This window comes from Sander vitreus, chromosome 10, assembly GCF_031162955.1.
Source record: "Sander vitreus isolate 19-12246 chromosome 10, sanVit1, whole genome shotgun sequence".
Classification (NCBI taxonomy): domain Eukaryota; kingdom Metazoa; phylum Chordata; class Actinopteri; order Perciformes; family Percidae; genus Sander; species Sander vitreus.
The window spans coordinates 13,749,790-13,776,815 of record NC_135864.1 but is presented as its reverse complement, the minus strand read 5'-3'; the positions used below and the strand labels follow the sequence as shown (position 1 = coordinate 13,776,815).

The window sequence follows — 27,026 nt, the reverse complement described above, 5'->3', positions numbered from 1 at the left end:
TAAACTACTTGCGAATATAGATATTATTGATATTATTGCACTAGAGATTTTTCGCATTGTTATTGCAAACATTGTTATAATATTGCACTGGAAACATACATTTTCATAAATTTTCCTTTTGACATTAAAATCAATCTATTTATTTTACACTTAACCTACACAGATAGCATAATGTTTAATAAATGACTCTCTTGCAGTACATAGCATATCTGAAATTTGACTAGATGGTAAAACCTCATCATTGTATACAAAATATGTGTATCCCAGAAAGTCCTACTGTGTGTACCATCTGGACTCAGGCGTATTTAGTGAAAACCTATTACTTTTTACTGAAATAAATCGTCAATTTAATGCAATGAAATTACCAAATTGTTTTTTTGCGGTAGCATTAATTAATTTACGGTACCATCAAGTTCTGGTCATCCGGATTCTGCATCTTTGAAGTTTTCTTGAGCCTCGACGTGTACAGTCAGGGTGCTGCTCTGTACTTTGTAGTTTATCCCCATAAAAAAAATCTGAAAACCTTAACTGTGCGTAAAAAGTGTGTGTGTGTTTAACAGTGAGGAACTAGACAAGTTCATGGAGAGCCAGGGAGCCAGTGCTCCAGGGATCCTGACCCTGACCACCAGTCTCAGTAAGCCCTTCATGAGGCTCGACAAATACCCTACGCTGCTGCAGGAGCTAGAGAGACATGTGGAGGTACAGGAGAAAATAAACTGTGGAAATATTGAAATGTTATATAATTAATAATTACATATATTTCATATACATAAGGAATTTAAAATACTTTCAGAATGTTGTATTTATATCTGTTTATTTGTAAGCACATTTTACCTATTGGAATTGTGTTAATTTGATTTATGCCAAACATCTAAATGATGAGTAATGCCAGACAATGTATGTCAGTGGAAAGTTAAAAACCCTCAAATCTTTATCTCTTTCAATCTCTAACTTCTTTTTGTATATTACAGCGTACCTAGTATGTGAATCTTGCCTTAACATTTAGAGGGCTCGCTTCAGGCTGCTGTGTGTGTGTGTGACCTGATGTGTTGTTTATTTCCTCCACAGGAAGCCCACCCAGACTATGCTGACATTGTAAAAGCGACAGCAGCATTTAGGAGCCTAGTGGTGAGTCTCGGTCGTCCAGGGGGCTCTGCATGCTTACACTAGCCTTAAACTACATCATCTTTGTTACTCTCCATTAGGTATTAGGCTCGTTCAGTGCAGAACAAGGCTAAGTTAAACAACCTGTAAGCCCCTCATGTCAATTCTCAATTATTAGATTGTAAATCTGATGGATTTCCCATTTTTGTCCATTAATTGATTAATTTATCTTCCCAACAAAATTCAAGACACTGTTTTGTGTCGAAAGTTAAAATGTGGCTTAAGTAATTTTGCTTTTAAAATGTATGCCATTGTGTTTATTAACCGACTAAAACACTCGTGTGTGTTGTTTTGGACTATTTATTTAGAGTTTTTACAATGTCACCTTTGTTGTCAGATGGGCTACACACAAAGGACAGTGTCACGTAACATAGCACTTCATAATCAAGCACAGCTCTGGCGAAAGGGAAAAAAAGTGAATGGTAGTGTGTGCTGCATGTTGAGTGATCATGTTGTTCCTACAGTGGGTGTGAACTGAAATGCCATTTTAGAAGAGTTGGATTAGAACCGAGCAACCGCATTGTATCTGAGTGAACATCACTGAGACACAGTTTCCTCGTTATAGCTCCGAGTTCCTAGTAAGAATAGATGAAGTGACTCACATGTCTCTTCAGCAGAGTGGCACAGGAAAGCAGGAGAAAAAATCAAACCTCACAAAAAATACTGACTGATAAGTCTGATTTTGCATTGTGGGTTTTGAATGTGTGGTTGGGTGTGCAGGCGCTAAAGAAATGCTAGTTACATGTCTGCAGTGCTCCATGTACAGAAGCTCATTTTTGTACAATGTGCAGTGGAAAATGACAGATGTTGTCATTTTTTCTTGTTTGAAGAGGGAGAGCCCCTGCCTGGCACCTGAGAATGGCTTACCTTATGTTGCAGGTTACTCCATATACTTCTGACAAAGAAGTAAAAAAAAAAAGAAATGTACAAAGTAAATATCAAAGGAAACTGTTACACTTTCTAAATATATCCATAGTGTGAAAAAGATATCTTCTGCTTATTACTCAGTATTTCTAAATGGCAAGACACCACCTTGTTTTCTAAGTGTATGTGTCACATACTTGACATTGTGTAATCTGGACTAAAACTCTTCAAATCTAGAAAAATATATAAAGAGCAAATATGATCCCAGATCAGACCAATGTTATTCCCAAAGTAGCCCTATGTATCTCCCTGTTGAAATGAATTAAGAAACGTTTTGTCATCTTCGTTAACTGATGTGTGTATGTGTGTGTTCAGACACAGTGCCAGGAACTGCGGAAGCGCAAGAACCTGGAGCTCCAGATTTTGTCAGAACCAGTGCGGGGCTGGGATGGAGACAGCATGAAGAGCCTGGGTCATGTGGCTTACATGTCCCAGGTCCATGTGAAAAATGGGTCCAGTGAGGTGAGAGATGTGTCGAGTTTGACTCAGTCCAGGATGACCAGAACTTGCTTCAATTGTCATTTTTTCCCTCATCTAATTGTAAGGATTTGGATGTCTTCAAAGCTAGCTCAGAGTCCCCTGTGTTCCATTCAGTCAAAGAGGATAGATGAGACTGTAGAAGGTAAAACAATCTCCTGCTCCCCTATAACAAATACTAGCAGTTTGACATGCAATTGGCATAATTGCACAGTAAAGATTTTTTTTTTTTAAGCAATTTTGTCTTCAAATTTAGCCGCAATTCAGACAACTGCAATGACTTTCATTAGTTCAAGAAATGTGCAATAAATTGTATCTTCTTTCCTTTCATGAGTCCAAATTGATATAAGTGATTCAGTCATACATCAACTCATATTTTCAGAGCCTGCATGTGTTATATTAGGTCTGTGGGGAAACCTGCCAAAGGGTGTAACAATAGGAACTTTACTGTATATGCTGCATTTGCAACATGGCCCAAAAGTGTTGCACCTAGAGGAAAAACACGTATGTCAACGACAACACCCCCAACCCTTTCTGGCAGACATTCATTTTTTTGAACAAAAATCCTGTCTCGCCTATGGTATTATATCATGTCCCGTGTCACTTCTCGCATGCGTTTTTTCCGTTACAAAATGTAGTTTGGAGACCAGACATACACATCAGGACTTCTCTTGGTGAAAGATCTGTAGTGTGTGACCCCCTGTTACCAGTGAGTCATCATGTTGTGTGAAAACCGCAACTTTAAGACTCCCGATTATGAGACAGTACGTTGTTAAGTGTGAACATTACAACGATTTGACAACTTTGAAAGTCATGTAGCGTGAACTTAGCTTAAGCAGACCGAGAAAATGTGAATGGCACCTCGAGGTGAAGTGCTCTAGATTTGTTTGACTAATGCAAAGTCTCACAGTTACGAGTTAAGGGCACAGATGGTGCCTTTTAATTCCAAAACCCAAAAGTGTGTCATTTTATAAAACAAATGTAAAGCATTTATCTTGGCCTAAATTATTTTTTGCGTTCCCAATATCCATGAAACTGAATGTGAAAACCGAAACCTATGTAGTCCATATGCATACTGAAAAACCATCTCCTCTTTCTTGTGTGGTTTCTGTGTAGGGGTCGTTTTTGAGTCAGTGGTTGGAAGAAAGCCCAAGATTGACATTTGGATTCACCCTCTTTTAATTACTGCTCACTGCTTTCCAACCCCCATACTAGTCACCATATTTATTCAACCTTCTTGTCAGCTCATCTTATTTGCCATTCATAAAACAAGTAACAGCCTTGCCAAACTGGTTCCTCGCTGGAGCTGAAATATGCAAGTGTCAGCTGTAAGGATGGTTTCACATAAGTGGGTGTGACATAAACTAGCACGCATTTGGTTTCTGACAAGGCACATAATGAACATGTTTAGCTGCAGCCACTTTCCTTTCACTGACTGCATAAACTAATAGGCCACATTGCAACCAAATCTTTTTGCGTCTCTTTCTTTCAGGAAAAAGAGGAGCGCTATCTAATGCTTTTCCCTAATGTGTTAGTCATGCTCTCCGCCAGTCCTCGGATGAGTGGCTTTATTTATCAGGTGAGGTACATCATATACAACGAGTCTGCTACATCAGTCCTTCATGAGTCATTTTTCAAGTTATTATAGTTTTATTTTTTGTGTTTGAGTTTTAGGTGATAACGAGATATATTACATATCTCCTACCTATGCCATGATGTCTTATTTCCTCTTCCTTTGTTTGTCCCATTCAGGGAAGACTGCCACTGACAGGCACCACAGTAACAAGACATGCAGAGGATGCAGACAATGCCCACTATGCCTTGGACATCACAGGTTTGCATCTGAAGCTCTGTAGAAAGTTATGACTCCTCTTCTTTTAGTTTAGTTGAGGATATGGCACTAATACAGTAAAAAGAATTGTAACCTAAATAAAGAATCGTAGATCAAGTATTAACTCATTTAACAGCCGTGGGACAGTTGTCACTCCAATCCCAGGGAAGTACTTCATATGACAGTACTCTGAACATTTTAAATTTCAACTAGTTGTCAAGGCAGCCCTTCTCCCGGTGAAATATTAATGCTGGGGTCTGTACACAGTCAATCAAAGGATATCCCTACTTTTTCAAAGTAAACCAGTTGCGGCACATGGATCTCAATGAAGCATTTGATTCAAATAATCCCTTGACTTCCACAGTAAGAAATGGAAGTCACCACCACGATAGTCACCAAAACATGTTGCTTCACATGCCTGACCACAGTATAGTCAACAGTACAGTCTCTTTATTTGGGGCATTTGCAACCTGGTTTGATAGTGTTCATTTTGTATTTAATCATGTATTTGTTCCTGTCACACAGCATGACATTTTAAATTTTGGGGAAAGTAGGCTTAGATCTATGGCACCTGCATTCCCTAAATGTGTGTGTGTGTGTGTGTGTGTGTGTGTGTGTGTGTGTGTGTGTGTGTGTGTGTGTGTGTGTGTGTGTGTGTGCGCGCTCTGCAGGAAGCATGATCGATCGGATAACAGTGTTCTGCAGTAGTGCCCAGGAGTTACAAGACTGGTTAGAGCACCTTCAGCCCTTTACCAAAGGAGGAAGCCCCACAGGCACCATCTCAAAGGTACACATCACAAACACACACATACAGTAAATGTAAAAGTCAAAACGATACCAAAAGTGAACCTGGCAACATGCTGAGGTGTGAGGACTGAGGACTCATCTTTTGCATCTTTTGCACTCATCGTTGCACATTACCCACTTGCTTGTCTTCTTTCCTTTCTTGATTGTCTCATGTAGACTGTAGAAGGCAAGCCGCAGAGCATGGTTGGCCCCCCCACTCACCTTTCCCACCTGGGCAGCCTCAGCGCCGTCAGTCGCGGCCCCCTGGAACCGCCAAAGATCAGCAAGCCCTGGTCTCTGAGCTGTCTGCGCCCTGCGCCTCCCCTCAAACCCTCTGCTGCACTGGGATACAAAGAGGTAGGAGGCTGTAGAGCTTCACAAACAAACCTACACAAGCTTGATATAGATGCAGTGTTAGTCAGAAACCGCAATATTAAGTCCCCCTCCTCTACAAGTCCCCCTCTGTCCCTCCTTTTCTATCTCTACTTTTTCAGACCTTCACTGTCCTGTTTCACACAAACCCTTCCACCAAAAACAAATAACACAAGTGAAGTAGTGAAGACATACACACCTTTAATCCATTAATTGGACTAATATTGACACATATTCAGCAAAAATAAAAGTAAAATATATTGGTACTCCAACTAAATGAGTATAGATTTACATAGATATCCTGTGAAATGCAGCGATTACCTTCAGTTGTAATCTGTTGGCATGTCAGCCGCCTGTAATGTACTTTTGTGCCTTAGTACCAAAGTAGCTTTCAATGTTTGGAGATGTATGTTGGATTAATAACTTTTTCTGCCATTGAACATTTTTATTCTTGAGTAGCAGGAATTGTTATTTGATAACTAATGTTTTGAGTGCTTTTCATCAAGGCAACAAAACCTTAATTAACTACTCCTTAGTGACGTTTGATATGTTACAATACAATAACTTAAACTACATGTGGTCACTGGCTCTAAAAACCTTGTGCTGTGATGACAACAGGAAACGCCTTCGCATATGTATATTAGTACTTTGCACAATGTGTGGGCCAGCTAAATAAAGTACATGGTGACTGCAAAGCAGCAACAGATATTATTAAAACAATAGTAATTATGTACGTAGAATAGATTTAAAACTACTTGAGTGTGTCTGAGACATGACAGGGTATGATTACGTTCTGAGGAAGAAGTCCATTAACGGCAGCATGATCCCCATGTCTGATTGGCATTGAGTGTACCAGCGCTTATGAGCTACTTGGCTCTGAGTGTGATAGTGCCCACTCTGTCATCTGCATGAGAGGTAGAAGCTTTTTTACGCGGTTATCGGTCAGAAGTTTCAGTTAGCGTTTACAGTCTAGCAATGTGTTGACTATATTTACAGTAAACATGCACGTAGGCACTTCTGTACTTTTTAACACAAAATACACACATACTTTCAGCTATCCGCTTTGAGAATACAAGCTACAGGCTCATACCTACCTTGCTCTTTTTCGTCGTTTGAATGCATAACCGTCTTTCTGCCAATTTCTCCATGTATCTCTTTTTTTACATGAAGTAATCGCCCTATTCTGCATAGACAAAGAATAGGTGAATGGCAGAGCGGGGTGTAAAAATGTTCACCATTAACTCTCTATCACACCCTTTTCTCGTCGTATGTTTTCATGCACATTTCCCCTTTTTCTCTCTTTCTCCATCCTGCTTTCTTTAGAGGATGTCTTATATCATGAAGGTAAGGTTAGATCTCACTCTGTTTCTATCTGTGTGTGTGTGTGTGTGTGGGGCTAAGGATGTGGGGGGTGGGATGGGTTCGTGTGTGTGTGTGTGCGCCTGTGCCCCAGTGTTGAGCTGTCATGTCATTTGCTTCACTCCTTTCTCATTGTCATGGGTTTCCTGTTTCTTATGTGGCCCTGCATGTTGGCTCTTTTTCATGCTCCAAAATGATGTGAAAAACACACGCAAAACTACCTCAAAGGGACAGAAACTGATGAGACAGAAGCAGAAATAGACACAACACGATGACCAAGAGACGCAAAACCCACAGAGACAAAATCCCCAAAAGAGACACAAAATGTATGGGGGAATTGTATTTTCTTTTATACTGAAAAACTTAAAATTTTCTTGAATAAGGACACCTTAAGGCAAATATGCGTGCCACTTAATTGCCATTTGCACACCACCCTATTTCCCCTTTCCTCCCACTGTCACAATGAGAACACCAAACCAACAAGGGAAGAACCTCAGTACACGTCAAGAAAATGTGCTTTGTGCCGTGCGCCTGCATTAACAGTCCCTGAGCAACTTCAAAGGTTGTAAGAAACATGATGTCGTCAATTATTCCTCCTGATTCTTATGAGGGACTTTTAGGAGTCTGTGGTGGAGTTTCACGATGCCCCATACATTACTAAAACAGACAATTCCGTACTCTCTTTCCCTATTGCGTATTTGACTAAGCCTCTCCTCTCCTCTCCTCTCATGGGGCAAATTGCTACATGTGAAGTATTATAAGAATATGACATTCATGGCCACAAGTTAGTGCTACCCATCGGTTTTTAGTGAGCTAATTATTCATCACACCTCAGCTTTTAATGTGTGCTCAGGAGAGGAAACTGACAACCCAGCACCAAAAAAGAAAATCTCTCATTCTTAAAACCACATCATTGTGGTTTTGTTATAATGTAGAATATTAATGTGATCACATCTACGCTTTTTTTCCCCCATGGCTTTGTGAACACTGCATTCCACAGGTAAGGCCGACTACACGCTGGATGTGTGGCGTGAGCGTGTCAGCTGCGTGGTGTGCCCGTTTTTATTTCGGCTCCCATGTTAACAGGTTAGAGCTTGCACACTGCCTGCGTGACACGCACGTCTCGGGGCGCGGCTGGAGCTGCGCCGAAAACACGCGCATGCTAGAAATGGGACCGACACCTATTTTTTACACGACACGCAAGCGTGTTGGAAGCTTTCCATTCAACATAGAATAGGAAAAGATGTTTACATGGAACATCTTTTTACACATGTTACATTTTGACACAAATTTTATTTCATAAATGACATTTTGATGTTTGAAAGTCTCTAGGTTTTGACATATATGCAGATATAAATGTAATTTAAAAAATGTATAATAATTATCGATTTTCAAATATTGCACCTGTCAATACAGAACGAAATATTCTGTAGCCTATTTTTCCGTCAATACTGCTGACATTGTCTTTGCTGTAATCAAATCAGTATATATTTATGTTTAACATGAAGTATACTGCTTGAGTGCAGTTTTTTCAATGGGAAGCATACATGTGTACAGACAAGGCTAGCAGCAGCAGCGCCGCGTCAGACGTGTTTCTGGTGTGCAAAGACAGAAAACGCCACGCAACAGAAACTCCACGCTCACGCCATGCGTCCAGTGTGTAGCCGGCGTAAAGCATTTTTTTCTCCTTCCCTGACAGTAGTCAGTGGTAGGTAAAATGTTTTTGATATAAGTACTGTGAAAAAATGTGGACTTTTTACTTAATTGATTAATTTATATATAAATTAATTTATATATAGATATATTACCTGGCTGGTTTGGTCACAGTCATCACCACATGCTTGCTGCCTCGTTTGTTGATGGATTTTGATGTTCTTTGTTCATAAGGGATGTGTTTCCCCGTAAGCTTGCATTCTGTTTGGTATGGAGCCTTGGCTTTACATGTGCGTGCGTGTGCGTGTGCGTGTGTGAGGGATGTACTGAATTTTGAATGTCGCACTCCTCCAGGACTCCAGCAAAAGCCCACGGCCCATGAAGAAGTTCCTGCCAGGCAATAGGAAAAAAGAGCGAAAGCCCTCTGATGATGAGGTTCAAACGAGGAAAAGTAGGAGTTTAATCTTACTATAATATGAAATGTATGGGTGGCATCAGAGCTTGTTTATTACGGAGTTCTTTGTATCTGTGTATATTTGTTCAGGATGATTGTGTCTAGCGCCAGCCCGTAAAACAAATAAAACAGCAATTTGTCTGCTGAATGAAACTCCTAAGTGTGTATTTATGATATTGACGATCTCTGGTTTTGACAGGCACGGTTGCGCTGGAGGAGGACGCTCAGATACTGAGGGTGATTGAGGCGTACTGCACAGGAGCCAGCCTGCACCAGAACACCACAGGTGTGCGTTTATGTAAGGAAAATGTTTCTTTATTGCCTTCTTAGATTGCACATCTTCAACAGATGATACAGCGATGAATCTAGCTTTTTTATTAATTTGTGTGTGTGTGTGCAGCGGTGCGGAAAGAGTGCGTCCCTCAGGTGCTTCTGCCAGAGGAAGAGAAGATCATTGTGGAGGAGATGAAGAGCAATGGGCAGACCGTTATTGAGGAAAAGTATGCATATTATTACTTTGGAAAAAAGGCCTTCATTTACTTGTTATACTAACAGTGGCAAAAGGGGCTTTGTCATTATTTGTATTTGGATCCTGATTTTTTTTTTCTGTAATTAGATTCAGAAATATGATATTGACCCTAATTGGGCTGTTGAGGCATTATTCTTTGCACCGAATGACCTTGGGTTGAAAGCCAGTATCACCTTAATATCTAAATTGTGTTTTTACTTGCTTAAAGGAGAACTCCGGGCAATTTTTACGTTAATCTTGATCGCTATATGTATGCGAGTACTGTCGATAGCAATAAAACCGAGCCAAATCGGTGCTAGCATCATGGAGCTGCTGCAGCTAATGCCCAGCGTTGACATTGCTAAAACGGCAGTTATGGGGGCATAATATAAAGACTGCATTTGTGCCTCTTAACAGACACAAATGCAATTAAAATGTCTGTGCAACATGAACAGGGCACTTACATGACAACATGGCCGGCGTCCTTGCTTCGACCTCCCCCCCCCCCCACCTGCTCGCTTGCTGCGGCCGACAACAATCCAACGAGCGCCCTCTGGTCTGGTGCATGTCCTCCAGAAAGCCATTCATGCCTTCGCAGCGATGAACTGTAGATTATTTCCCCCTCAAAAACAGGTAATTGAGCACTGTAGTGGTTATGACCATATCACTGACTATGTAACTGGAAACATGGAAACGGGCAGAATTATGTCTGTGCCTTGTACAGTAATAGCGTTACTGAAGCCTAGCTGTAGCTTGCACTTGGAGCAGCTACTTCATCTGCCTGTTACCCCCCTGTCCGTCACGTTCTTTCCAACTCTTGTGAGGCTAGTTCTTCGTCTGTATACTCGGGTTCGAATAAATAAGGACGACCATCAAACTCAAAAGGCCCTTCTGTGTGTTGTATACCTGCTATATTCTCCATAGTTACGTTACTCCAAGCTTCTTCCCTTGTGAACAACTCCGCTCTTCACTCTTCACACACTACGCTCCGCTCTGCACACTGCTGTTTACCTTTTCCTGCTACAATTGAATTCCCATGGGACAGCGCGAGGCTGCAGCTAGCCTTCTGTAACACTAGTTTATTTTACAAGGCACAAACATAATTTGGTCCGTTTCCATGTAGTTACATAGTCACTATGATCATAACCACTACAGTGCTCAATTACCTGTTTTTGAGGGGGAAATAATCAACAGTTCATCGCCGCGAAGACATTAACGGCTTTCTGGAGGACATGCACCAGAACAGCGGGCGCTTGTTGGATTGTTGTCGGCCGCGGCAGGTGGGGGGGGGGAAGCCGAAGCAAAAAAAAAAAATAGATACTGATATTGTCTTGCAATAATTGTTTTTTTTTTGTTTTTTTTCTCAGGAGCCTTGTTGATGCTGTGTATGCTTTAAAGGATGAGGTTCATGAACTAAAAAAGGTAAGTGTGAATTTAGTTTGACTAATTTACTGAATCTGCTAAAGCGTTTCGCTAACACAGTACGTGTAGACATCACACGGATATATCGGATTATATTTCTTTCTTTATATATTATAATCTTTTTATTATCAATTTCTCTGCCACCATCGGTTTTTGAATGGGTGAATGAGAGGTCACTTGTAAAATGGTTTGTCCAGTAAGGTAGAAAGGCCATATAAAAATGCAGTCCGTTATAAAGTCGGTTTGCTGGTGTATTGGCCAGTCTCTAGAATTTTAGTCTAGAGTTTTCTACATTTTGCAAGCGAGAGCAGTCAGACAACCCGTTAAATACTGTCATTGTCCGTATGTTTTACAGGAGAATAAGTGGATGAAGCAGTTTTTGGAGGAGGAGCAGAAGTCTCGCAAAGATCTGGAGAGAGTGGTTCGAAAACTGGCCAAGCAGAAGAACGATTCTGCTTGGGATGACGGCGGCCACTGAACACATCCATACGATCATCCTCGTGCTAGTGTGGCTGTGTGTGTATGGGTACATTTATGTAAGCGTGCTTGTGGAGGGTCAGGTGTGTGTGCGTGCGTGTGTCTGTCTGTCTATGTTGCGTCTTCATATTTCAATCACACACAGCAGAGTTGGACTTTCTGACGACAATGCTTGGAGTTTCTTCACTTCAAGTGCTGGAGCTTCATTTGACATTTTTGATTAAATCTTATCTGTCTTCCTGATCCAACCTCACTAGATGAGACCACACATATAGCTTCCTCGTGAAGCAGCTCAGCTAAACCAAGACTGGTAAAGTGGGATGTTTCAAACACTGCCTCTTGGCGACTGGCACTGTGAACACTCCCCCAGGAAATGGAACAATTATGGACAAAAACAAGTTCTCCGCTACTTCTTTTGCTTCAGTTGGAAATAGAAAAGGAGTACGAAGCCATCAAGTCCAATAGGTGTTCTCTTGCATGCACTTCTCTTACCAAGGGGACACATTTTTTTTTTCTCCTCACATCATTTTTTTCATATTTTATTTGTCGAAAGGACAGTGGGGAAATGGATTCGTTGTGCTTTCATGAGCATGTGCGATTGGCATTTTTGTACCATTCTAGACATTCACATTTTCCAAGCCGTTTTGTAGGCGTTTAAGCAATTCAAACAAGTTGGCTCATTATGCTACATTCAGTTGTTTCCAAATGCAGCCCTTGACTGTTTATTTAAAAACTGCATGAATGTACAGTGTTTTTACAGTATGAATTCTGCATCAGAAATGTGATAATCAAGATATTCAGATATATAGTCCAAAGCTATCAGGGATGCAGCTGCATAATAGAATAGGAAAGGCTTAACTACGTATCATTTATAGACAAGAGTACGCAAATAATGACAAAGACGTCACCCCTACACTTCTTACTAAAATATATACAAGTGTAATTTTAACACATTAATTACATAGCCTTGCTTTATTCTGATTTTTTTCAAAGAGTATTCCTTATTTATTGTTCACCCAAGCATTTAATTGTGGTGTTAGCCTTATAGTTATTGTTTTGCTGCCTTTACATTTGTCTGGAATTTTATTAAACTACATTGATGTGTAAAGGCAAAACAAAACCTCCTTGTTTTGGCCAAGGGAAAATAGACATTTTTTCATCACAAAAGAGGGAAAATGATTTCAGAAATGAGTCTGACTTTAGAATTCAGAGGTTTTTGTTTGCAGCCTCTGTGGCCTCCTAACAGGGTACTCCAGAGCTGATGGAGACAGGAAATAAAACAAAAGATTTATTTGTGGGTATAGAGTAGAGCTCAACTGTTTAAGTGCCTCCCGAAAGGTGTCGATAAACTTAAAGAGTTTAAGACTGGGACTAAATGCATGATTTATATTGAAAGTGTCACAGGTGGTTTCTTGTAATATTTCAATTAGAATGGCTCAAGCTTAATTGGTGTATGTATATATATATATATATATATATATATATATATATATATATATATATATATATATATATATATATATATATATATATATATATATATATATATATGTATATGTGTGTGTATATATATATATATATATATATATATATATGTGTGTGTATATATATATATATAGGGTCTAAAAAACAACAGGTATTTGCATGCTTGAAGATGCAGCCTCTTTACAAAGACCCACAGCGGTACATTTCCTCATGAGGTTGAGTGTGTGCACTGTCAACACTGTTATCTACTTGCTGCGCTGAAGAGCAGCAGTGAATGTTATTGAAATGCAATAAGTGACTGCTTTACTGCCTGGCCTCTGGGTTAGTCCCAGTATTGAAGGTCAGATTTTGAGAAATTGCAATAATAATATATGAATTCACCCAATTTATTAACCAAAAAGGGCCAGACCATGTGGTTAATCCACCACACAGTTAGGCTATTCATTATTTTCCATTTGCCTTTATTTAATCTAGTCTCTTGATATTGATGATTGTTCAAAGATCACTGTCCAGGTCCCAATTTTCATCACACGTGATCCAAAACTTAATAATATTGTAGAATCCCTCAAGTGCTGTTTTTGTGCCTCTTTCCAGGGGGGTCAGAGTACTGTGTAAGTTGCAAGTTAGCACTGGTACATCTGCAGCAGAGATGTGTCTTGCTCAAGGGCACTTCAGCAAGACAAGAAGCTGATCTTTGATTGTTATTTCTAATGGGATGTTTAGTTGGCAGCCAGATTCCCCTCAGTGTTACAGAGACTCTGCTTCCTGTACAGATCTCTGACTCTCATAATGTTCACTGTTGAGATTAACATATTGCTGTTCCTGTACCCTAAATTGTTTTAATTAAGTACCACATACTGTTGTTTTCAATTCCCAATAGCCTCAGCGAGCACTTAATGGTAGGAGGGGGTTGAACTCAGTCTTCATTATGTTTATCTCCAGACCAGTGTGTATTGTTTTTGAAAGGTTGTTCTATGCAATTGTTGTTGTTGCAAGTATTGTTATGCTTTTTTTTTCCTTTTTCTAGACACTCTGTACTCTGCGTTTGGTATGGTCATTCTTTTATTAAAAGTTTAATATAATGTGAATATTACATTAATTTAACCGAGTGAGAAATGGAAAACTCCAAAGGTTTTAAACGTGTGTCAACCACACAGCATGAACTGCATGTTCCCTCATTCATGCTGGAAAATCCTGACAGGGCTTTCCATGCAGCATTCGGCACATGTGCAGTTCAGGAATTTGTAGGTTGTTCAGTTTTCGGTAGCAAGAAACCCTTTACAGGATGGAAGGAGTGACTAGAATAGATGACATCCTGTGAGAGTTTACCACTTCTACATCTATGAACACCTCCATAGAGATTCACACTTTCCATGCTGTTTTTTGCACTGCATTTTTCTTATGATGGGCGGGGGGGGGGGTGTAGAATGTTTTTACTCACCAAGTACTTTCAAGACATAGTCAGGGAGGCTAAGGTCTACACAGTGAGTAAGTTAAAAACTAGGTCAAGGTCTAAACCGTACATGTGCATTTTAACAGGGCACTTAAAGTTGCTTGAGTTGTGTATCATAATGATTATGTCTACATTCACTTTTATTATCACTGTGAGGTAGTGCCTATATTTTAAATCAATCTGCATTTAAACTGTATCACCACATGACAAAGAATAGAAATGGAACCTGTAGGTTTACGGTGAATGGATTACACAACTCAAACCAGTCTCAAGAGTTTGATTAATGATTCATATAACAGGGAAATGCAAGGTAACCAATTGTTGCCTGGAAAGAAGGACAAATACATCACAAAAGTGGAAAGTCTGTGTGTCAAATTGTCAACAGTAAAATGCCGATTTGTAGTCAAGGAGTTAATTAAGGTGTGTTCCTTAAAATAATCAGATGTGGACACTGCATTTGCTTTCCACAGAGAAGGTATTTTGTGTACCAATGAAAACAACATGCAGATGAATGCAAATGTTTCTTTATATACATCAAAATGACCGTTAGTACTGAGTCCTGTTACCACCTCTCGAGTGGTAACCTACATCTTGGGTGGTCATGTTTGTAGAAAATACATCATTGCTATGTGGTTTCCCGCGTCCTAGAAATTGAAAACCATTGTGGTACTGACTTAGCATAGAAATGCAGCAGGTTTTGCGCTGTACAGCAAATGTGGTAAAAGATGATTTGAGTCTATGGAGTATCATTTTGGGTATGTCAGATGAGTAGTGGTAGTCTTTGCTGTGTTTACTGGTGACTAATCTGGGTATTAGAAACTGTGATTCATCAAACATTTCAATGCAGATTTTCTAAAACGTTTTTTTGGTTTACAAAATATAAGGCCTGCACATCTTTCCTTTACACCATTTAAAATATTCTGCATTTTCATGCAGATATACTCAATACTGGGACATGCACACATGGTGCTTTTTGTAGTCTGGACGTTTCAGTCGAATATGTGTAACTAGCTCCTGAAATAGAGCAGATGCAAGACAAAGTGAGGAAAAGAGAAGAAATCTTCTAGATTAAATATCAAAGTTTCATTTCACAGCAATACAAACTCATTTACATCAATAAATACAGAACAACCATTCACAATACTGCCACAAAAAAAATCCACATATATTTCTGATTTAATAATAAATTATACTTTAGGAGTGTTGTCTCTGAAATCCATGAAAATGATCAGAAATCCAGTCTATTTAACAGTGTTCTCAGAAGATTTAAATCCAAGTAGATCCACTTAATGAGTTCCCACTTTTTAGTTTAGGTCCATACATGTGTTCACATAGGAATCCTACAGTTTGTACATCCCAAAGGTTGTGGCTCCTTCCTCGTAGTTCACCAGTGAAAGGTCTTGCACCCAAAGGCTTAGCTGGTTTCCTTTCTCCAGTGTGATCAACTCTCCCTGTGTGGCCGTGCACAGGTGAGGGATGGATGAATTGCGGACGTTCAGGTTGCAGTAGGCCTGCATCACAACCTTCTCCTTTCCTGTGTCACTATCCCTCAGCTTCACCCTGCTGACCAGTGGGCGCTTAGAGTCGCCTTTGGAGAAGGTCACCCTGGAGTAGACGTAGTAGTCACCAGGCTGCAGGATAGTCAGCCTACTGTTATAGTAGGGACTGATGTTCCTAAGAATTGAGTGCCTCATGTCCCACTGGAGATAACCCACTGGAGAGACAAGGTGAGAAGTTTAGGCAACATTATTGAGAATACTTTGCTCTTAACTTCTAAATAGGTTTGACTTATTTTACTACTTGTTATTTCGTTTTAAAAATCCAACATATGTCATTTTGAAAGTTTCTTACGTTCAGATTTCTCATCTGATGTGTGTGATTTCTGCTCAACTACCATGCGTGCCAAGGCTTTTTCGGAAGTTTCCTGCTTTTCTGATGAGATAAAAGCAACTGGAGAAGAGAACAAACATCTAGTCAGAGACATTTTTGAGATTGCATTTTTGTATGCAACTTTATGTAAAAAATGACTTTCAGGAAGAGATAAATGAAATTAATTTACCTTTTCCTTCACCTGAGGGAAGCTGAAATGAAAGCTGAGGGAATGAAAAACAGTAGAAGATAAGGAACAGGCAGTGCAATATGTTGAATGTAGATTTCCTTATGAATTTTACACGTATAATATTTATAATTAAATATCCCAATATCTTTGTTCACAAAATGCTCATCTTGTCAACAACACACTGAGAGCTGTGAATATCACACCTACGTTGTTTGATCAAGGCAATGTGTTGCATTGCAACAAGAACATTTCTGTAGCAGTTTCATTGGTCTGACTGTTATATTTATACACTGAGCAAAATGTGTGAACTGTCAGAAGATCTAAACAGATCTATTTCAATACTCTAGTGAAAGCAAAACCATGGGCAGTGTGTTATATACATGTGCTTAATGTATTATAATTAATAACATTTTTTTAAACAATCAGTAGCACAACAATTTGGCTTGTTTTCTTTAAGCAATCACCTTCATATAGTCTGTGCAAAGTAAAATATTTTAACTTGTAATGGCTTGGAATATTACTGTATAATTACTGTAATAATACATGCAGCAGTGCCAACTATTAGTACAATAACTTTACTTAGTTAAAAGAAAAATAAATAAGATATAAATATTATATATATATATATATATATTTTTTTTTTTTTTTTTACCATTTTGTCATTGTGGTACAGATAGATGAATCCTCCGACCGACAGAAATAAATGCAGCAACACTACACCAACCAAAAACCGGACGAGAGACTTGCTGTGGCCTCGCGATGGAAGTGGAGCCGGGATGAGGACCGGCTGGGACGCGCTGAGGCGCGGAGGCACCGGCGGAGCTATGCTGGTCTGGTAAGTGTTGATCATGGTAGAGAGGAGTGCTGTAACCAAGAGAGGCCTTGGGTCCGTGACATCCCATGCACTTCTGAACCGCTACTCTCTCAAGCAACTGAGTTTGTCTCTCGCTACTTCCTGGAAGATGCAGATCTGTGACCTCTGGTGAGTTCATGTGTGGACAGTATGTGTGCGTCTGACACTTTTTCCCCTGCCTTTCTGTCAGTAGGTGTCCCTAAACGCCATACAATGTCATGAGGCCTTGTATCACTCAGTATTTCTATGTCAATGTGGCAATATTTCTATGAAAAACTAATTCCCAAGAAGTATAGTAAATAATGTAGTATGACAAATAGTACCATATTTAGTTTTTAAAGTAGGCGACATTACACATTACATTACACAGAGCATAGATATTTTTACACAGTTTTGATGCTGTGGGTATTTTTTGAGACCAACAGCATCAGCAAATATGATTGAATGATTTACAGAGTAATACCGGAAGCAGGAAATAACACATTTACAACTAATTTCCCTTAATACAACATCAATGTAATAGCTCAGTGAACAATATGGCTGTATATGGTGAGCATGATGCAGTTTTTTTTTTTATGTTCACAATATTGATTTTATTATTTCAGTTTTTTAAGGAATTAAGATGGGACGCCTTTAATTAACAAATTGCAATGACCAAAATTCAGATTATATAGCCTGTTGAAAGCTTGCTTAGTTCATCCCACTTCACTTCAACTTCAAAAGGTTTACAAATACACAATGAGGTCGTCAATCTTTCATCAACAACCGCAGAATATGTAAACTCTTACGCTTGGTTGTGGTGGAACATTGGCCTGGAAAGGTATCCACTCTGGGTAGACTGTTTTCAGTCTACCCAGAGACCCTGGTTAACCTAATCTGAAACCTTTGTTTGTGACATTTTGACACAGTGAGTTACAGGGTGCTGCATAGAATCATAATGCAGCTTAGCAGATGCAACTATGTCACTGTCATATGATGGTTTTGCCTGTGTGAGGTTACAGACTAAGTTGGTGTTAGTCAGTTCTGCACTGCAGCTTTTTAGCTTCTGTAAACTTCAGAGCCTGAAACCCCAAGCCCAAGACAAGAGGTTGTCTGACCCAGTGTAAGTGTTTTAGGGTAAAAATTGAGCTTACATGAGCTACATATTTTAAATTAGTTAAATAACCCAACAATATTACAACATTTAAAAGATAACAATTGGTCAAAACAATCCTTTGATACTGGTTAATGGTAATCCGGTATTGCATCAGTGCTATGGTGACCCAAACTGGATAAAGTTTTTAGAGTGGTCTTTATAACAAATTGTCTTGTGCTTTAAACCTCCTAAATATGAATAATATACTGTACACTATGTATGATTACTGTGTTCACTAAAAATTAAGTGTCATTGGAGTTTGTTTGTTTATTGTAGCTGTAGGGAAATTAGGTTGCAGCAGAAACCACATGGCATTCGGGTGTTGTTGATCTGATTTAACCCAGCCATTTCAGGTGTCTGGAGGAATTGATCAGGAAGCAGAGGTGGAGAGCCTCAAGCAGGCCGACGCTACAGGCCACACACGTGGGAGACAAACATTTTGGAAGACTGTGATTGAAGAGACATTTTCTTGTTTCCCACAACACTGCTTTTTGTAAATACACCTTTTAGAACCTGAACTACAACACGGAGAGTGGGCTCGCAGAGTCCCGGTTCTGACGAAGGACGCTGGAAAGCAGAGCTAGAGCAGAGGTCGGTCCCGACGGCGAGGTCAGCGAAGCAAGCAGGCCTGGCTCTGGAGCGTGAATTGAAACAGCGGCTGGGTGAGTCAGTTTAACACAGCACAACCCCTCTTAGGCAGGAAAGAATACACTCATCCAGGTCTCATCCTCACGTTAAATGCATCACACAGGGAGAGGAGACCAACACCATTAATGTTACGTGCTAGGTTAGTCTTTAGTAGCTGTGTTCCTTTATTCTAGGAGCCCAGGTTAGCTTAGCCATGAAACAATACATACAGAATAGTCATATGTACATAGTATATAAATACACAGAATATACTAAATGTCAATAAAGAAAATCCCAGAATTAACTTAATCAGTTTATTGTCTAAACTTGTCCCTATGGTGTCAGACAATATGTGATCATTTTATTAATCGTATAAAGTTGTGGTCTTGTAATTGTTGTATCAGTAGTTATACTAGTATAATTACTACTGGTATGTTGCTATTGAAATAAACACTCCTGTTTGCTGTGGTTACTGTTTACTGTGGAAAAAGTCGAAGATTAAGAAACAAAAAGACAGGATGATATTTCAAAATCAAAAACACCTATAGATGGTTTTGGTTTCTTGTGAACTGATAAGTAGGGGTGGATATTATTTTACATAAAAGGTAAGACATTTGTTGCATCTGGATGTCTGTCAGAGAACTATGGACTGCTTTAACTTGGTCAAACCTGCATCAAACACATTCACGTATTTTCAGAGCATTCATTCAAAACATGTACATTGGCACTTGCATGTATTAAATATGCATCAAAGCAGAGGCTGAACTATGGCACTGGGTTTACATTCAAATGTTTAAGAGTTGACAGTGAAATATATCTTCGTATGTAAAATCAATAGCAGGGTGTTGGGAAATTTTAGTCTTTTAGTTGCACTTTGGATTCTAGACATAATAATGACTCTTTTATGGAGTGTAGTGGACAACGAGAGTGTGGCACTCATTGTGCCTGCTGCAGAGGGCAGTGCTTCTGGAGCCGCTGAGGATCTGACGCTGTGAAGAGCTGAGGGAGGCTTGTTTGTGGACGGGGAAGAAACCAGAGAACCGTGTCCTCGGAGTTGGGTGCTCCTCTTCTTGAACAGATCGGGGTTCCCCGCTGCACTTCATGAAGGCCACAAAGCATCTATAAAACTGTAAAAGTACAAAAAACTGGTCCTATCTAGTAAGCATGAATTTGGTGCTTTTCAGGACTAAAGACATAAAGTTAAAACTGGGATTCATTTGGTTTGAAAATAAAGGACTTTTAAGACATCTAGGTTACATTTAACCATTGTTTCAACAGCACTGAAAATCAGATAATAATTTTAAGTAGAACCTAACTACACAAAGACATTTCCAAGGATTCCCAAATGTCATCTGACCGGCAAATCGCCTAATCAAAGCTTACTGGGTTAACTAAAGAAAAATTAGTAGGCACACACTGCATCTCACCCCATATACATAGGCCCCGATACCGGTATTTTCCGTGGGTGCTCGAGCTCCGGAGCACCCACGGAAAATACTGAGCACCCAGTGCCAGACTGCCAGTAGGCTACATTCATTTAAAATTAAACATTGCAGTTGGTGCTAAGTGGAGCGTCTGTCATAGTGTGCCTAGGCTACTAGACAGGTGGAATTGATTCTTAATTTCCCATGAAGCTGACTGCGGTTACGTGTTCATCTCCAATCCTATCTGTATTTGTGAGAAGTGGCGTTGTCCTGAGGTGAAAGATAGCCTACTTTACGGCTTTATCGAGTCAATAGGCGTGTGTGTTTGTGTCGGCCGCTGTTCATTTCCTAAGGTTCTGAAATGAAAACATTTTTTGACTACTTTTTTTTAAAAGGACGTGCGCCCGTGAGCACCCATGGAGGAAAACATAAATCGGCGCCTATGCCCATATGTCCAGCTGTAGGGGAAAGAGAGCTCTTGTGGCTACCGCAGACTGAAGTATGCCATATAGTATGCTGCATGTAGCACCTGATAAGTGGTACTGAAGAGACACTGAGAGTTACAGTAATAATCATAACTGAGACTAAGCTGCATCCGCAATGTCACAGAGGCCAGGGTGCCATTGAGTTCTCCTCTGTGGATGAAACAGTCACTTTCCTCCCTGCTTTATATTTAGATAAGGCTGAGCAGTCATATGCACGTCAACCAACATACTGTATAACATACTTCAATCTGGTACCATTTGCAATAGTGACAGTGATTCTGGGTCTGCCTTCATCACCACCCTGCCCTCAGCTCTCACCTGGTTGTTGAAGAACATGTAGACGACCGGGTTGACGACAGTGCTGAACTTGGCCAGGACGGAGGGCACCACACTAGCCATAGGAGTGATCAGACCCGACCTACCGAAGGTGGCCATCAGCGCCATAATGCCGTAGGGCATCCAGCACAGCATGTAGCAGGACACCATGGACAACACCATCGCCAAAATGTGCTGCTCTCTGCGCTGAGCTGCCTGCAAATTGATTTTACCTACCTGGAGGCATGAAAGAGGAGGTTAAACCTGTCTTGACAATGATTTCCCTATTGACTTAAATACTAAGAAAAAGCACTGATCATGTTTGTGTCATTTGCAACATCCCTCTTTGAGGGTCTGAGGTAGGTGGAACCAGGTAGGCTATATGAAAAGTAGATAAGGTCAGTTTTAAAGTGCCTCTCCCACATGCATTGAGCATTTCTTTATTTGGTGCCCTCCAGTGGTAGTGTTACAAAAAGACACTGTGACACACAGCAATGCATGCCGACACACTCCTCCCTTGCCCCTCCTGGATCAAACTTGGGGAAACTGAGAAGAAGGAGCGGGCTGAAAGCAACAGATAGACTGATTAGAGCAGATTGTTGTAATTTCTCTACAAACAAAAACTTGAACAATGTCAAAGAAAGAGGGTATTAATCACAAAAAACACATTCAACACAATTTTACAAATAGCTCACTTGAGTTCCATTTGCTGATGAAGGCTGTGAGATGTGGTTGTAAGTTTTGAAAAAGCTATTAAGTGAACCATGAGTTTAGATTATTTTGTACGCAGTATAGTGTATAGTGGATTTAAAGTTTAGTGGTGCTCTTCCATAAAGAGACAGATTAAAGCAATAGAGATATTGTTTTGTCCCTCAGATGGTTCAACTTCCCAAAACACTGGATCCTACATTTCCCTAATGCAACTCTCTTTTATTCTTTCTTTTATTAGACCTTTCCTGTCTTGAGAGATGTGTGGCATCTTTCAAACATTACACCCCTAGTGTTTAACACTGGCTTTCTGTTATAAATGTGACTCAGAGCCTATTGGTCAAGAGCAATTAGTCCTGATAATTCACAATTTTTCACAATTTAGAAAACTACCTCCATAGTCACAGAAGACTCATAATGACAAGTAAACTGAACTTAATGTGTAAAATCAGTGGAGCACCACTTTAATATCTATAAGGGCTCCAACTATGTAAGTTCTTTTTTCATTTTGTGCTTTTTGCCAATTGTTCCCCCACTTATTTCATAGACAAAATAATGGTTGAAAATGGGCGTGCAATAATTATTATGTATGTGTTAAGATTACACTGTGTAAATTGAATTAGAATACAACACTGGGTAGACTTGCAGTATAACTTGTTAATGACTGCTGGATCAACATGTACGAGTAAGTAATGGTCATGTTACAGTAACCATAGAAACATGAAAAATACATTATTGAAGTTATGCTGACAGCAATGTGGCCACACTGCCCTGCTGGTTTCTCCTGATGTACTGAGGTCCTGTAGCTGTGGGCTAAAATAGTCCATACATCATAAGCCAAGTGGTTAGAGCAGCATCTCATCTGTGGTGATTGTCACCTCATCAGTATTGATTTCATACCCCTGTGGTCACAGGCTTGTGTAATTACCACTGTGATGCTCATCACTGTGCTTCATCTGAGCATCTCACTGCCCTGCTGGTTTCTCCTGATGTACTGAGGTCCTGTAGCTGTGGGCTAAAATAGTCCATACATCATAAGCCAAGTGGTTAGAGCAGCATCTCATCTGTGGTGATTGTCACCTCCTCAGTATTGATTTCATACCCCTGTGGTCACAGGCTTGTGTAATTACCACTGTGATGCTCATCACTGTGCTTCATGAATAAATGAGCATGTGGGCCTGGTGAAAGAAGCCCTCCAGAGGAGAAAATCCTGCACTTTCTGTAAAATTAGGCTCCTGTACATCTCTCACACACTCAATTACACTACCTTGTGTGATATTAGGTCCCCACCTCTGTTGCTCTGTCTCCTCAATCCGCTATCATGTAATACGTTTTCTGACAACGTTCAGTTAGCAATGATTTCTGCATGGCTGAACTTTTGTTCTGTTTGGATGTTACCCACAGAATAAATCACACTATCAAAAGATAATATTCAATTCTGTCTCATCTCAACTGTAAGATACAAATATGAAACTCAAGGAGTGCTACAGAATTGTGCTCCATTAAATAAATGGTAATACATCTTGTTTTGTTTTTTTCAATTGAGTCTTTTGTTTGGGAATAAAATGTTATATTTTTGTTAGGAAATGTGTCCATTTGTCAATTTGACAACACAATTACAGTATGAAACAGTAAATCTCAAAAGAGTGTGTGTAGACAGCATCATCATTTAAATCTAAATGCAATGCTGTCATGCAGAGAGAGAGAAAAAACTCCAAGCTTGAGCCACACTGAAGCTGTTGCTATAAATGTCATCGCTCCTTCTGATGTGTCACTTTAAGGCACCTTTGAGAAGCCAGCAGAGGCTCCGTAGACTGATTGCTCAGTTTCTATGAAAAGCCTAAGGTCTCAGTCGCAGGGACACTGGTGTGTGCCGTTGAGCCCCCATTCACTGGTACAGTAATCAAGTCTGCAAAGCTCTAATGCATAGAGTTTAAAGAACAAAATGGAGGTGCTTATAATAGGAGGTATCCAATAGTAACAGGTTGCTTCAACAATCTTAATACACCTTCTAGGTAATTCATTGCTAGGAGTAGTAGCTGCAAAGGGCAAAGTGCACAGCGGGGCCCAACACATATTGGGAGCTTTTAATTGTCAATTATTTGTGTGAGCGGCAGGTTTATGTAAGCAATGAGTCACTGGAAACTGAGTGGGGTCATTGCCCTCAAGACACAGCCAGCAAAGAACGCACAAACTCTGCTGTAGACATTGCCCTCATTCCTTCTTCTGCTGGATTAATGTATTGTAAGTTTGTAAACACAGTTGTGGCTTCTGGCTTGATGCTCCTTGAATTTAGCTTGAAAACACGTGACCAAGTGTTAGTGGGAGTCTGACACCCATCACTCGACCTCCAAGCCACGATCTTATGGCCTTAAGAACAGAGCCCACTTCAACTACTAGAAAAAGTGGAAAACATGAATTCTAACGGGAGGATTTACTGTGGAAAAAGTAGTCAAAGCATGACAGACGTATAATTGAAAACACATTTCCTAACACCATTTGCATATTAATGACACAGGTATCTAAATATAGATCTAATTCACTTTAACCAAAATAATGTACGCATATATAATGAATACACAAATACAAAAACCTACAGAAGCAATGGGCCTTTGCATTATGTTTTCTTTCATGTGATTCATGTTTTTTCTTGTTTTGTCAGTTAATTTGTGAATCAAAATAGTTTGCCTTGTTAAGAGTGTAACAGAATAGTATGAACTCACCCTCCTGATTGCCATCAGGATCCTGCTGTATGAGTAGACCATGAGTAGAAGAGGCAGCAGCAGACAGAAGATGAAGAGACACAACACGTAGGAGATGCTGGTAGGTGAATGGAGGTGCCACTGGACAGAGCATGTGGTACCGGGTCCCTCGGGCCCATAGCTGCCCCAACCCAGGATGGGCGGCAAGGTCCAGAAGAGAGAGTAGAGCCAGGAGCCTCCGACACAGAGCCAGGCCTTCCTGAAGTTTGACATGTCGACCAGGGAGGAACACAGCACGCCGGTGTAGCGCTCATAGGAGAGAACAGACAACGAAACCAGGGACACAATCCCTTAAAGAGCAAGACAGGAGAAAACAGAAAAGTAAACTTAACTCACTGCCTCGCAATGAGTCCACGATTGAGGGTCAAAGCCAACCTGCTGAAGACTTAATTCGCTGTAAAATGAGGAGTAGTCCTGAAACTTTTTTCAAAACCAATTCTAACAAAATGGTTACTAGATGGAGAACAGCTTTGAATTTATTGAGCCCTCAGTTTCAATTACTAAATAAATAAATGAATAAAATAGAAACTAATTAAATGAAGAAACAATTCTCTTTTTGTTATTTAAATGTAAAAAAATTAAATTGTCAACACACTTTGTGATTCCTGATGTAAACATGAATGTGTTTTTTTGTTATATGTTCACTACAGGGAAAACGTTTAGATCTTCACAACAATCTCTACAGTGTTCAATATCTATCTAAGCATGTTATCATGGTGTCTGATTGACAGGACCTTACTGACCAGCTATGTGGCTGACTGCAGTTCACTTCAATGTGTGTGGGAAACCGTTTTTTTTTTTATTATTCTTTTATTGAAATGAGAAAACTTTAAAGGCTGAGAGACCTTCAAAGAAACATCCCACACAATCGTAGAATTTACAAGCTGTCATTTCTTCTGCTTTTTAGCCAGCTTGGCTTAATAGATGGATGTCTGTCGGTCAGTCCACCACTTTGGTCCAGACTGAAATATTTCAGCAACCATTTAATGGATTGCCATGGAATGAACCACAAATGACTTTACAAAAGTACAGTCATTTGTGGTTCATACACACTGAATCCTAATTACTTTTGGTGACTTTTCCTGTGATGCCTCCGTGAGGTTTAAATCTGTGGTTTTGAGAAATGTCTACTGGATTGTTTACCATGACATTTAGGGCACACATTCAGCCTGTAATAACGTTGTTGATTCCCTGACCTTTCATATAGCGCCTCTATAAAGTTCAAATTTAAGTTTGTCCAATATTTATGGCCAAATGCCTGCAAAACTAATGTCATTCCCATCAGCTTTTAACTTTCTGAATTCTTCATAAATGTATGAGGAATTCCATTTTAATTTTTATTATGATGTACCCTGTAATGTTTATTCTCTGTAGCATTCTCTGTAATCATATGTAATGCCATAACTCATTTGTGGATGTTCCTACCCAGGGACTGCTGAAGAAATTAACCTATTGAGCTATAATCCGGAACGGCTGTCCATTCATTGTCAACAAACAAACAAACAAACAAACAAACAAATAAATCATCGCCACACGTCACTCACCAAAGAGGGAATTGGCGAACCCGTACCACTTACAGCCGTACTCTCCGATGAGCCATCTCCCGTGCAGACTCGCAGCGAAACTGAATGGTGTGCCGAAAACGCACACGAGGATGTCGCTCAGACTGATGTTCAACAGGATGACATTGATAGGCGTCCAGAGCGAGCGAAACTTTGCGAAGATAAGAAGAGCGAGGAAGTTGTTAAAGATTCCCGCAACTAAAATGAAGCCGAGGCATACTGCCACCACCGTGTGGCCGGTCCGGCTCAGCCCGCCGGGGCTCTGGGACGCCGGGCTGTCCCGCAGAGTGGCGACGGTGCTGAGGTTGAAGTTGGAGAGAGAGCTGTCTGCGGTGCTGAAATTGCAACCGCGTATGTGGACGACCATAGCAGTGAGAGGAGGGCAGAGCGCTGGAGAGAAGAAGCACAAAGTCCTGCACAGCCCCACTACAGCAGCTCTACACGCTGAGAGGTCGGATTTATCACAGTTAGGCCTATTAGAGTGTGAAGAGAGTTGAGTGCCCTGTGTACTTCTTATACCTGCACCCCTATAATGTAGGCTATGTAAAATACCCCCCCCCCCCCCCCCTCTCTCTCTGCCAAGCACAAACACTCACTGTTTGTCTTTTTAATTTTTCTCCAAATCTCTCCAGTTATTATTGAGTCCTTTTGATCACAATGGCCTGTGTAAATACAGTAAATCCCCCACATTTATTGCTTTCCAGTGAATGCAATGCCTTTCAAGGCGTTGT

At 40.2% G+C, this 27,026-nt stretch overlaps 3 protein-coding genes across 10 annotated transcripts in view; 1 reads left to right on the top strand and 2 right to left on the bottom strand.

Annotated features, from left to right (window-relative positions):
- arhgef6 (Rac/Cdc42 guanine nucleotide exchange factor (GEF) 6) overlaps positions 1-14,000 on the top strand; it is a 32,234-nt gene extending 18,234 nt beyond the window's left edge. For 2 of the 5 annotated variants that reach the window (XM_078260354.1, XM_078260358.1), the window contains exons 10-22: positions 561-699; positions 1,069-1,128; positions 2,404-2,550; positions 4,058-4,144; positions 4,318-4,399; positions 5,068-5,183; positions 5,360-5,539; positions 6,878-6,898; positions 8,921-9,017; positions 9,220-9,318; positions 9,421-9,520; positions 10,896-10,950; positions 11,306-14,000. In XM_078260354.1, coding sequence (XP_078116480.1) covers positions 561-699; positions 1,069-1,128; positions 2,404-2,550; positions 4,058-4,144; positions 4,318-4,399; positions 5,068-5,183; positions 5,360-5,539; positions 6,878-6,898; positions 8,921-9,017; positions 9,220-9,318; positions 9,421-9,520; positions 10,896-10,950; positions 11,306-11,428 — 1,306 coding nt within the window. In that variant the 3' untranslated portion in view covers positions 11,429-14,000. The remainder of the gene's footprint in view (positions 1-560; positions 700-1,068; positions 1,129-2,403; positions 2,551-4,057; positions 4,145-4,317; positions 4,400-5,067; positions 5,184-5,359; positions 5,540-6,877; positions 6,899-8,920; positions 9,018-9,219; positions 9,319-9,420; positions 9,521-10,895; positions 10,951-11,305) is intronic. The other 3 variants (XM_078260355.1, XM_078260357.1, XM_078260356.1) reach the window with 3 other exon arrangements.
- An 873-nt stretch (positions 14,001-14,873) lies between these two features.
- On the bottom strand, positions 14,874-17,380 carry cd40lg (CD40 ligand). The gene is made up of 4 exons (XM_078260364.1): positions 17,077-17,380; positions 16,425-16,458; positions 16,217-16,315; positions 14,874-16,079 (listed from the first exon to the last, which is right to left on the bottom strand). The coding sequence occupies exons 1-4, from the start codon at positions 17,272-17,274 to the stop codon at positions 15,706-15,708; spliced, it is 705 nt and encodes a 234-aa protein (XP_078116490.1). The 5' UTR covers positions 17,275-17,380; the 3' UTR covers positions 14,874-15,705.
- A 1,820-nt stretch (positions 17,381-19,200) lies between these two features.
- tmtops3a (teleost multiple tissue opsin 3a) lies at positions 19,201-26,774 on the bottom strand. Of its 4 annotated transcripts, none has more exons than XM_078260361.1 (4): positions 26,278-26,773; positions 24,695-25,023; positions 21,267-21,500; positions 19,201-20,136 (listed from the first exon to the last, which is right to left on the bottom strand). In XM_078260361.1, exons 1-4 carry the CDS (start codon positions 26,660-26,662, stop codon positions 19,942-19,944), a joined length of 1,143 nt encoding a protein of 380 aa, XP_078116487.1. In that variant the 5' UTR covers positions 26,663-26,773; the 3' UTR covers positions 19,201-19,941. The 4 variants fall into 4 exon arrangements, with proteins under 4 accessions (XP_078116487.1, XP_078116488.1, XP_078116485.1 ...); XM_078260362.1 differs by having other exon boundaries at positions 19,201-20,131; positions 26,278-26,772; XM_078260359.1 differs by having other exon boundaries at positions 19,201-20,166; positions 26,278-26,770.
- Positions 26,775-27,026: the final 252 nt, after the last annotated feature.